The sequence below is a fragment of the Siphateles boraxobius genome, unplaced genomic scaffold (assembly GCF_051911475.1).
Source record: "Siphateles boraxobius isolate OS27281-9 unplaced genomic scaffold, OSU_SipBor_1 7, whole genome shotgun sequence".
Taxonomy (NCBI): domain Eukaryota; kingdom Metazoa; phylum Chordata; class Actinopteri; order Cypriniformes; family Leuciscidae; genus Siphateles; species Siphateles boraxobius.
In genome coordinates this window covers 407,269-419,363 of record NW_027509197.1, presented here as the reverse complement: position 1 = coordinate 419,363, position 12,095 = coordinate 407,269, and the positions used below count along the sequence as shown (strand labels likewise).

General features: G+C 39.8%; 1 protein-coding gene across 2 annotated transcripts in view; it reads left to right on the top strand.

Annotated features, from left to right (window-relative positions):
• The window catches only part of rapgef4a (Rap guanine nucleotide exchange factor 4a), a 103,776-nt gene that overhangs the window by 87,809 nt on the left and 3,872 nt on the right, over positions 1 to 12,095 (top strand). For both annotated transcript variants that reach the window (XM_077217043.1, XM_077217044.1), the window contains 6 exons: positions 6,436 to 6,533; positions 6,634 to 6,759; positions 9,196 to 9,374; positions 10,735 to 10,825; positions 10,967 to 11,017; positions 11,106 to 11,193. In XM_077217043.1, the coding sequence (XP_077073158.1) occupies positions 6,436 to 6,533; positions 6,634 to 6,759; positions 9,196 to 9,374; positions 10,735 to 10,825; positions 10,967 to 11,017; positions 11,106 to 11,193 (633 nt within the window). The remainder of the gene's footprint in view (positions 1 to 6,435; positions 6,534 to 6,633; positions 6,760 to 9,195; positions 9,375 to 10,734; positions 10,826 to 10,966; positions 11,018 to 11,105; positions 11,194 to 12,095) is intronic.

Here is a 12,095-nt window from a genome sequence, read left to right as displayed (position 1 = left end):
TTACATTTCCAAAAAAACATCACTAAGTATGATTTATAATCTGTTTTCCTCATGGGGACCAAAAAGTGTACCCACAAGGATTTCGAATATGTCCATCTTCGTTTGGACATTTTGTCTTCATGACGTAGGTCATACCTGAAACACACACACACACACACACACACACACACACACACACACACACACACACACACACACACACACACACACGTTTACTTAGCTATCTAAATGGGGACCTTGCATTGACATAATGGCTTTTATACTGTACAAACTGTATACTCTCTCCCCTTACACTAACCTGATCCCTAAACCTACCCATCACGCATTTCATACAAAAAAAAAGCCATTACATTACATTTTCAAAAAAACGTAAATTACAATGTTTTTACACCAGATTTACAAATGAGGACATTCCTAATTGGAGGTTTTTAAAGATTTTGTCATGTTTTGGTCACTTCTGGGTACAGAATTGTCCCCAAAATATAGTTAAGTAGGTACACACACACACACACACACACACACACACACACAGGAATCCAGGCCGAGGAGACACAGTTCCCTTTCAAAAGCTACTATCGATGCTGCGCTGCTTAGCGCATTGGGAACGTCTTTAAGCGTGACCAGCTGTGAATATAGTGTGCAAACACGTCGATAGAATCGACCCGGAGGTAATATAGCCTCGGCCGGTGACGTCATCGGCGCGCACCCGCGACGCGAGGCTATAAATAGATGAGCAACAGGTGCGTCATTAAGATCTTTTTTCTTCAGATCACTCTGTGCATTTGTGTGGCAAACTCTATCTCTATCACTATCTGTCTCAGATCTTTGTTAGTAGTTAGATTTCAACTGGCAGTGTGCAGAAAATTCTCATTTCTCAATCTTTTTCTCTGAAAGCCTGTTAAAAGAGTAGGCATGTGCCGGTATCAAATTTTCATGCTGCGATTAATTGATTGAGCTTTTATCACGGTATACGGTATCATCACGATATTTTAATTGCACAAGTGAAACAGACGGATTGGGGGTATCTAAAAAAAACTTGCATCACAATGTGTAATTGTGATTGTCAAAACATTAATTTTATTTTTTAGTGACAACATGTTATAATGTTTACATGGTACAGTTACTGAGGCTACTGTTTGTATTATTGCTTAACACAATTTTCATGATTTCAATTAAATTCTTGGATTTAATTTCAATCTTGATTCAATATTGACTCATTTGGATAAATATTAGGTAGGCTACAGTAGATAGCCTGCATTTAATTTTTTCTCAAGAAAAAATATATCTCACATAATGCTGTAAACATACAGAGAGAAATTAAATATAATGCATACAATATAAATATAATAATAATATAAATATAAAAATGTAATATGCCGTAATTTTCATTATAATAACAATTATATAATGACAAGTAAACATATATTAAAATATGTAATATAGTGCACATATTTAGCAAAATACTCCTCTCTATAGCTATTTTCTTATAGTCAACTAACATTAAATGGCTTTCCTGAGGTAAATGTAACGTTCTGTGACATAATTGTTCTCCTGCAGTGTTATTGACCTCTTTCCGTGGTTGAAAAACACTGATTGATCGAAAGTACGTATACCTTTCGGTGGGTTGTACTGTATCTTTAATAAAAAGTAACAGATGATCTGTTTACTTGAACTGAGGCGTGCGATCTGTCACGTCATTTACAAGCACCAAAACAGTATTTATTGTCTGAATTTCGTTATAAAACCTGAGAGCTGATATTTTTTTCATATCAAAAGTAACCTGCTCTGTCTAGTCTGTCGGTGTCAGTGTCCTCTTTGCTCCGCGATTTTTCTCTGCGTGAGAAAATGGATGTGTGGCGCGAGACCGTGTGAAAGTGTCAATTGCGTGAGTCTCAAGCTGTTGAATGCGTGAGAGTTGGCAGCCATGCGGGGGATAAATAGTCGGCAGCGTTCCTCCTTCCGCCGTGCTTCTTTTCCATGTGAGGATTGTTTACATTAGACTAGAGTGCACACTGCATTCACACAGTGCTTATACATGTGATGTGGGGATTGTTTACATCAAAGTGCGCACGTGTTTTGCGCAGCATATACGCATTGTTTTTTTAAGCGGTTGATGGAAAATAAGCTGATGCGCGTTCTAAAAATCTAAATTCGGATCTATTATTTTTCACGGTATTTCGAAGTCCCCGCGATAACAATATCGTGCATATTCATTACCGCGATTTATCGCATTACCGAATACCGGCACATGTCTATAAAAGAGTTTAAAAAGCAAAAAAAGAGTAGAAATGAGTCAACCGCAGAATAAACGTTGTGTTCCTCCATGCTCCCGTCCCATGTCTGAGCTGGATACACACGATTACTGCTTTGTCTGTTTGGGGGAAGAGCACGCGGTTCTGGCTTTAGAGAACGGCGAGTGCGAGCATTGTGAGATGTTTACAGTGAAACTGCTGCACATTACCATCGTGGGGCTCTCGTATGGATTTGTGTGATGAGTAAGAGACGGGTCCGTCCCCTTCGCTTGCTGCATCACCAGATCCACATGCTCCCTCGCGCGATCCCGAAACACACTCCGGTGCTTCTTCGGCTCCCGCGGGAGACGATGATTTGTCTCTTGATTTTGAGGACCGTGAGCGGCCGCCTTCTGAGCGTTCCTTTCGCGAAAATAAATCTGTCGAGGAATTGCTCGAAGTGGTCACTCGCGCAGTGGCCAGGTTGCAGCTTGACTGGCCACGCAATCAAGAGACCCCCAAACAGTCTAAGCTAGGGGATAGGTTTCTGTCCGGTGGCAAGGGGGAGGGACCAAAACATCAGTCTCTTCCCTTTTTCGAGGACCTCCATGACGAGCTGTCTAAGTCATGGAGTAAACCATATACTTCCCGTATCTTTCTACCCTCGACGTCAACTTTTTCGACTGTCGTGGGAGCGAAGGCACGGGGGTGTGCGGAGATGCCACAGGTAGAAGAGACGCTCGCGAGCTATCTCTCGCCTGCTTCGGCATCTTCCATTAAGAAACCTACCCTCCCCACGAAACCATGTAAAATTCCATCAGCATTAGTGAGTAAAGCTTATCAAGCTGCAGGTCAGGCTGGTGCTGCGCTGCACACTATGGCAGTGCTTCAGGCGTACCAGGCTGACCTGCTGAAGGATTTGAGTGCGGGCAGCACTATAGATGAGGAGTCTTTCTCGGAGCTGCGGAGAGCCACAGATCTGTCTCTTCGTGCGACTAAGCAAACGGCCCGTGCCATCGGTCGCTCAATGTCTGCTTTGGTCAGCACGGAGAGGCATCTGTGGCTTAATCTAACAGGGATTAAAGATAAAGACCGGGTATTCCTGTTAGATTCCCCAGTCTCGCCCTCTGGTCTGTTCGGCAACTCGGTCAACACAGTCATCAGCAGATTCAGAGAGGTTAAAAAACACGAGGAAGCTTTTGTTCAATTCCTTCCTCACCGCACTCATGGGGAGGGGCCATCGGCCACCCAACCTCTCCCCGGTCCTTCAAAAGCTCGGGAGGCGAAAAAGCAGAGCGTGGCAAGCCGTGCTCCCCCTAGTAAGAACTGGAGACAGTCTCGTCAAGCTCAGCAACCTCCCAGGCCAGACCTCAGGACTGTTATCAATAAGAAGAGGAAGTCCTGATGGTCTGGCGCCCGGTCTGGTGGGGGTAGCCCACCGCGGGATGGGGCGTATGTTAGCAAAAATCGCCCCATTCCACGACCGCTACCCTTACGAAACCTCTCCATCCCCCCTCACCTTTGGTGCTTCGGGGGGCAGGGGTTTCCAGCGAAATGTTAGATGTTCCATTGTTTCCTGCCAGTATCCAGGGCACGGAACATCTAACATCCCCTCAAGAGGAAGTTTTAAAATTGATACCACTCTCAGAGAGTCTGGCAGCGTGGAAACTTCTGCCAGGCATTTCTGCGTGGGTGTTAAGCACAGTACAAATAGGATACAGAATCCAATTTATTTGTCGTCCTCCGCGTTTCAACGGCGTGGTCTCCACTTCCGTGAGACCGGAGCTGATGCATGTGCTAGCACAAGAGCTACAGACTCTCCTGAGCAAAGAGGCCATAGAACGTGTTCCTCTTCCAGAGAGAAGGTCGGGCTATTACAGCAAATACTTGCTAGTTCCCAAGAAGGACGGGGGGTGCGTCCAATCTTAGATCTTCGAGGCTTAAACCGTTCAGTCAAAGCACTCAAGTTCAAAATGTTAACCGTAAAGACGGTCGTGTCACAAATTCAACATCACGATTGGTTCGTCACGATCAATCTGAAGGACGCATATTTTCACATACAAATATTGCCACAACACAGGAAGTTCCTGAGGTACGCTTTCGGGGGCGAAGCTTACCAATTTCGGGTTCTTCCATTCGGCCTAGCCTTATCACCCCGCATGTACACGAAATGCATGGATGCAGCTCTGGCTCCATTACGACTCCAGGGCATTCGCATTTTGGTCTTAAGTGGTCATCCAGTTCAAGGGGAATGGGGGGGTCATCAGCTCGGGTGGCACATCAACTGCCTCGAGCTGATGGCTGTATTTCTGGCCCTGAAATATTTTCTCCCTCAGTTGAGGGGCTGTCATGTTTGGTGTGGGTGGACAACACAGCGGCAGTCTCTTATATAAATCATTTATAGCCTCGCGTCGCGGGTGCGCGCCGATGACGTCACTGGCCGAGGCTATATTACCTCCGGGTCGATTCTATCGACGTGTTTGCACACTATATTCACAGCTGGTCACGATTAAAGACGTTCCCAATGCGCTTAGCAGCGCAGCATCTCGTTCCGCTTTTTCAGGGAACAGGGTTACAGTCAAGTAACCTGAATCGATCCAGGGTGACACCGCAGGTCCGGAGGGCCAAGGTGGAGCTGACGGCGAGGTGGGGACCCGGAAGACCGCAGTGAAGCCGGAGCAACTGAAGACCAGGGCGTAGCCGGAGGAACGGGATGCCTGGTTGAGCCGAAAGGATGGAATGCAGAGGCGCAGCCAGGAATCCTTTAGCTGAACCAAGGTGATGTCTGACCAAGGCGGAGACGGAGCGACGAGGGAGTCGGTGGAGCTGGTGGGATGATGGATCAAGGCAGAACTGAAGAGTCAGAGGGCTGAGGTGGACTCGGTGACAGGAACAGGGAATTTCATGCCAAGATGGACCTGGGGACGAAGGAAACATCTATATTGCTTAAAAAATCTATCAGATAAATGTATTTCAGGAGACGGAATATGACACGACCATTGAATTCGGGTGTAGCTTGGACATAGCTGGCTTCGGAGACAACGTTTTTAAGCTTTCTGATGGAGCTTTTGTCTTTGTGAAGTATGGTTAATCCAAGTCATGTTGGTAAGATCATATTTAAGAGTTGAACACACATGAACACCACCACAAAGTACTAAATTCGAGTGGGAAGGTCGAAATTTTCTTTGATCCCAGAGTTTACGGCGTGTCAGTGAGAAATATAACAATGTATATTGGTGTATTTTTGTGTAGTTAAATAAGAGAATATACACCGCCATCTTAGTTAATGTGGTTCCTCTGCTAGAACACCTGTGTGAACTTGAGGAAAACTGACTTCATACATCAAACAAGAAAAATTACCAAAACACCAGCTGATTAAAACACATTGAAAAGGTAGTAATGTAAAGTTAGTGAAGAGAAAAGCTCATGCAGCGTTTATTATCACGACACTTGGATTGATATGCAGGTGTGTATCACTTCCGTCACGTTGCAGTGTTAATGTTTAAGAGAACAATTTAGGTTTAAAGATATAACAACCAGACGCAATAACACATTACGTAACCCTGATGTCAACTCAAGCAAGAGTGGCATTATTTGTCTCTCTGTATGTGTGTGTGTGTGTGTGTGTGTGTGTGTGTGTGTGTGTGTGTGTGTGTGTGTGTGTGTGTGTGTGTGTGTGTGTGTGTGTGTGTGTGTGTGTGTGTGTGTGTGTGTGTGTGTGTGTGTGTCTGTGTGTGTGTGTCTGTGTGTGTGTGTGTGTGTGTGGTATTTAAAGTTTGAGAAACTCTAATGGTGGATTTAACATTCAATAAGAGCTGATGTAAGAGGCTGTTGGTTGAAGTTGATGTCTGAATGTGAAATGAAATGATGATGATTGTTTTTATATATGACTTTTGGTGACTGTCTTCAATCATGCACAGTAACTAATAGTACATAATAAACTAGATTTGTTAATTTACAGATGAATATGTGAGTGGTGCAAAACACTGGTCTTAAGTTTCCTAAACTTTTGGAATGTAAATATTGCAAAAAATGCTTAATTTATATTTTTTTAATTTTTTTTTATAAGTATAACTTCACTGTTTAGTCATTCGAGAAGCAGCTGATAACTGACATCTGTGCTTCCACATTCTTGAAAAGCACCAACTTTAACTCTAGATTACTCTGTGACACTGACTGATGACTGTGTGTTTGTGTTTTTCAGATAAAGAGCTTCTAAAGCCATGTGATGTGTCCATCTTCTCATCTCTGAGTATTAATGGCCGTTTGTTTGTCTGCTCGAGGGACCAGATCGACACTTTGGTGTGTGAGAGTCCCTGGAGACAGCATTTAAAACACGCATCTGCTGTAAACACACATGCATTGGCTGATGAACTGATCAATGAATTGACTGTTTGTGCAGACTCCACTGCCGGAGCAGGAGGGCCCGTCTGCAGGGTCCATGTCCACGTTTGAGCTCATGAGCTCTAAAGATCTGGCTCATCACATGACCCTCTATGACTGGGAGCTCTTCGACTGTGTACATGAGGTACATACACACAGTTCTACTGCTGTTTTAACATTCCCCTCACTTAATGAATCAGTTCACCCAAAAATGAGAATTCTCTCACCCTCATGTCGTCCAAACTCATGAGACTTACGTTTATCTCTGAAACACAAATGAAGATTTTCTTAATGAAACCTGAGAGATTTCTGTCCCTCCATTGCAAGTCCTTTCCACCAAAAGTCTGATGCTTTAAAAGGTTAAAGAGATTGCAGAAGTAATCTGTATGAACGTGCTGAACAGACATGATCGCTTTATATGATAAACAGATTTAATTTACGCTTTCATTCACGGTTAAACATGAATCAATGCACATGCATACACTTGTGAAAAAGATAATAGTATTATATTAATAAAATAAAACTCTACTTACCGGTAAGTGTACTTAAAGAGTAGACATTTTAATGACTGTTTCTTAACACACTTTTAAAAAGTGCACTTTGCAACAGTGTCAAATTACCAATTGTAATAATGTCAAAGTAATAATGTGTGATGAAGTTTTTCTTGGTAACACTTTAATTTACAGTGTCCTTACAAATGTTACATGTACTTACCATAGTAATAACAGTAAATATGCACAATTACATGCAACTAACCCTCAACCAAACTCCAATCCTACCCTAACCCTATAGTAAGTATATGTAGTTGCTTAATATTACTTAGTACTTAAATAATATAAATACACTGTAACAATAATACCTTAAAATAAAGGTTAACTGTATTTTTGAATCATGATAATTAATATCTAATCACAGCTTCACTGTGTAATTGCAAACATATTTAGATACATAACTTAAACTTTTAAATAGAAATTACATTAAAATATATTTTAGTTGATCATAAATGCTTGTCAGTACATTTAGCAGTACACTTTAACCATATTTCAAAGACAATAGAGGTACAGGAATTATGATATTACATATAAATTTGCACTTAAGTCCTACTCTAAAGTTCAGCTAATTGCATATATTCTTTTAAAAAAGTATATAATTTCCTTAAAGTCCCCCTGTAGTCAATAATTTTATCCCTTAAAACTTATTTTAACGTTTGTCCCTTGTAAAAAAACAAAAAAACGTCATGCCTTAAAATAGCTTGAATGTAACTCTACACCCCTGCCTCATTTAGTATACGCGTTCTATTAATATGCAAATAAGCCCCGCCTCCACTCACTCACAGCAGCTCAGAGATCCCCTCGTTGATGATCACATGTTGATCTGATTGGTTACAAGGTAGTTTGTGACGTCAGAAACACCAGCGATTTCAAACCGCGTTTTTGAGACTGTCTTTGGTTCACTACAGTTTTAAAGGCACACTATGCAGGAATTCCGTTTTTGTCAAACAGCGACCCCTAGAGTCGCTGTAGAGTACTTGTATTTAACGTTACTGTCGTAAATACCACTCACGCAGAGCATCTCTGCACTTTATAATAATAAAGTAGCCTGCCGCGTTCGATGGCTTATAACGTTTTAACATGATTGCAGCTAAATTACAAGTAAATAGCCTATAGCCTAGGCCTACTGTATAATTTCATTTGTGTGTTTTGAGTGTAATGCAAACATTACAAAATGCCAGATGACATCTATAAAGTTACATGTACGTCGCATTATTTCGTAACAGTGTCCGTTATGATGTCGTTAGACATGATTATTGCAATTTATCATAATAGTTTGCAAATTGCGCTCATTTACACCATTTTCAACGTGTAGGCATATTTATGTCCTGATAATTATGTGAGATATTGACAACTGTTCTCATGATAATCGCAGGAATCAACTTTAACAGTGAAAGCCTGAGCGAGTGGGACTATTGTCCGGTTCCTCGCGCTGTCAGATTCTCGTTTCCTTTTTCTAGACTCTTCCGACAGCGTTTTCTTCGTTTTTTCCGCCATTCTGAAAACACAGGTCCGATGTTTACTCGTGTCTGACTCCTCGCTCGGTCAGTCTGCCGTTTCCTCTTTCTCTGTTCCTCCGACAATGCTTTCCTAGATTTCTGCCTAAAATACTTAGCAATGGTGCTGACATATACATTTACACATGGTTTGTCTTAAAGCATATTAAAAACACCACATATACATAAAAACAACATTAAAAACTTGATTTTCACCACAGGGGGACATTAAGTACTCTTTTCAAAGAAGGTTACACTTTATTTTAAGGTGTGTCCTTGTTACAGTGTAATTATTTACTGTAAGTACTGAGTAATATTAGTTAACTTACATGTACTATAGGATTAGGGTTTGGTTCAGGCTTAGTTGCATGTAATTATGCATAATTTATGTTATTACTATAGTAACTACATCACGTGTAACACGTGTCGACGTGTAACAATCACACTGTAAAATAAAGTGTTACCTACATTTATTAACCACCAGGTCTAAACTAATAGTCAGTTTTAGTAAATCTGTATCCATTTGTGTTTTAGCATGAGCTGATCTACCACACGTTTGGCCGTGCGCATTTCAAGAAGACGACGGCTAACCTGGATCTGTTCCTGCGGAGGTTTAATGAGGTGCAGCTCTGGGTGGTCACAGAGGTTTGCTTGTGTCCCACGCTCAGCAAACGTGTACAACTGCTCAAGAAGTTCATCAAGATCGCAGCACAGTGAGTCTCTGAGGTTTTTACTAACATGTGACGAAGTGTTTATGGTAAACTAAAATAAACTAACATAAAATTTCTATTGAAACTTGTGTCATGTATTTAAATATTGAAAATATGAATGTACTTAAAGATTATTAAAACATAATTATTTAAAATATACTTTAAAATAAAACTTAATAATTTGACAAGATAGATAATTACAAAGGGCATCTTCCCGTCTACTTAAGTGTGTTAAGAAACAGTCATGAAAGTGTACTTCAAGTACACTTAAGTGGACTTTTATTTCAATAATATTAAATTATCTTTTTTTTTAAATATAGTTTTAAGTTGTGTGTCACAGTAGAGAGTGTGTGATGTGTATTAACCCTGAAAACACATACCTCGGGTCTTTATCGACCCGGGACGTCATTCACTACTCTTCCGCATAAAGTTAGACATCAACCTACTTTCCTGAAACTATTCATTATAAACAATATAACAAGAAAAAAATGAAATTACAAAAGAATGTTGAAAATAGAGTTTTCTAGTTAATTTTTTGTAAAAAGTTTATAGGTTTGCTAGCGACCCATTATGGAAGCTTGTTTCCACCACAGAATACAACATTTTAAAAGATAATTGCGACTAATTGCGACTCACAATTGCGAGTTTTACATCTTTATTTATCAGAATTGTGAGTTATAAAGTCAGAATTGCGAGATATAAACATGCAATTTTGAGAATTGCAAATTAATTTCTCGCAATTGTGAGTTTATATCTCACAATTCTGATTTTATAACATGCAATTGCTACTTTATATTATACAATTATGACTTTATAACACACAATTGTGACTTTACATCACGCAATTCTTTGATTAAAAGTCAGAATTATGAGATAAAAAGTTGGAATTACCTCTTTTTTTAAATTCTACGGCAGAAACAAGCTTCCATATCCCGCTGAATGTAATAGTTAACATTTTTTTCTCTGCGCGACTAAAATCGTCATCTCTAATGACTCTTATATTGTTGAGATGGCGAATATGAGCCAGATGCTGAATGTACTGGGAAATGAGCTCTGATGAGGACAGTGATGGTTGTAAAAAGCATCCGCTCAAATTGAACCATTCCAAGTTCTAAAAATTTTGCAAAATATCTTTATAATTATTTTTTTAAAATTCTGTTGTAATTGTTATTAAAATATCAGGCAAGTTTTATACTATTGTGACAGTTAGAGATCCGTCCATTTTTAAAATAGATTCGTGTTGCGAAAGACCCAAATATGTAATAATGATTGGTGAAGCATTCATGCATGTAAGGGTTAATCAGTACTTATACTATGGTGTTCAGACTGCACTTTTCTAAATTCTGTGTTTGCTCTTTTTAAGCTGTAAAGAGTTTAAGAATCTGAACTCCTTCTTTGCCATTATCATGGGCCTGGGAAACCCTGCAGTCTGTCGACTCAGTCAGACATGGGAGGTAAGCATTCAATACACACATGCATGCACACAACTTCATCATAGACACACACATAACAGCCATGTTATGAATGACTGCTTGTTCCTAGGCATGTTTAACACTGATTCAGCTCTCACAGAATAAGAGTTTGCTCTCTCACAGAAACTGCCCAGCAAGTTCAAGAAGTTTTTTGGAGAGTTTGAAAACCTGATGGTGAGTTCAACATTGCAGCCTCTGGTAAGCTAAGCATTTAAACCAATATTAAAGATACTTAAAGATAACATTGTTTTTCTCATTTCAGGATCCTTCCAGAAATCACAGAGCATATCGTCTTACAATGGCCAAGTTAGAGCCGCCGATCATCCCTTTCATGCCTTTATTAATTAAAGGTAAACTTTACACTGGAATCACAAACACCAACAAAATGTGTGACACATCTGCATGCTCTTTATTAGTGGCATTTTCAACACTTTTGAATAATAGTAAAGTCAGCACAGCTATGAAAACTGAAATAGACTATGAAATGAAAGCATGGGAACTATATTTTAAATGTTTCATGAAGAAATTCATCCACATATGTGACCCTGGATCACAAAACCAGTCTTAAGTAGCACAGGTATATTTGTGGGAATAGCCAACAATACATTGTATGGGTCAAAATTATCAATTTTTCTTTTATGCCAAAAATCATTAGGATATTAAGTAAAGATCATGTTCCATGAAGATATTTTGTAAATTTCCTACCGTAAATGTATAAAACATTTATTTTTGTGAGTGAATGGAGCACAATCGCGAACATAAATGGACAACTTTAAAGGCGATTATCTCAATGTTTCGATTTTTTGCACCCTCAGATTCCAGAATCCAGATTTTCAAATAGTTGTATCTCGGCCAAATATTGTCCTATCCTAACAAACCATACATCAATGGAAAGCTTATTTATTCAGCTTTCAGATGATGTATAAATCTCAATTTAAAAAAAATGACCCATATGACTGGTTTTGTCATCCAGGGTCACATATTTGTTTACATTTCTTTTAAAATTAATTATTAAAGCGTGTAACATGTTCTTATGATTTAGTGGCATTTTCCACATTTGTAATTAATTAATAAATTAATTGATACAGCACACACCTCTAGATAATATATATATATATATATATATATATATATATATATATATATATAGTGGAGGTTCTAGGTGACCTACCCCAGGCGGTGGTAGACCTCATCACTTCTGCTAGAGCCCCCTCCACGAGGCGCCTCTATGCTCTGAAGGGGAACCTGTTTG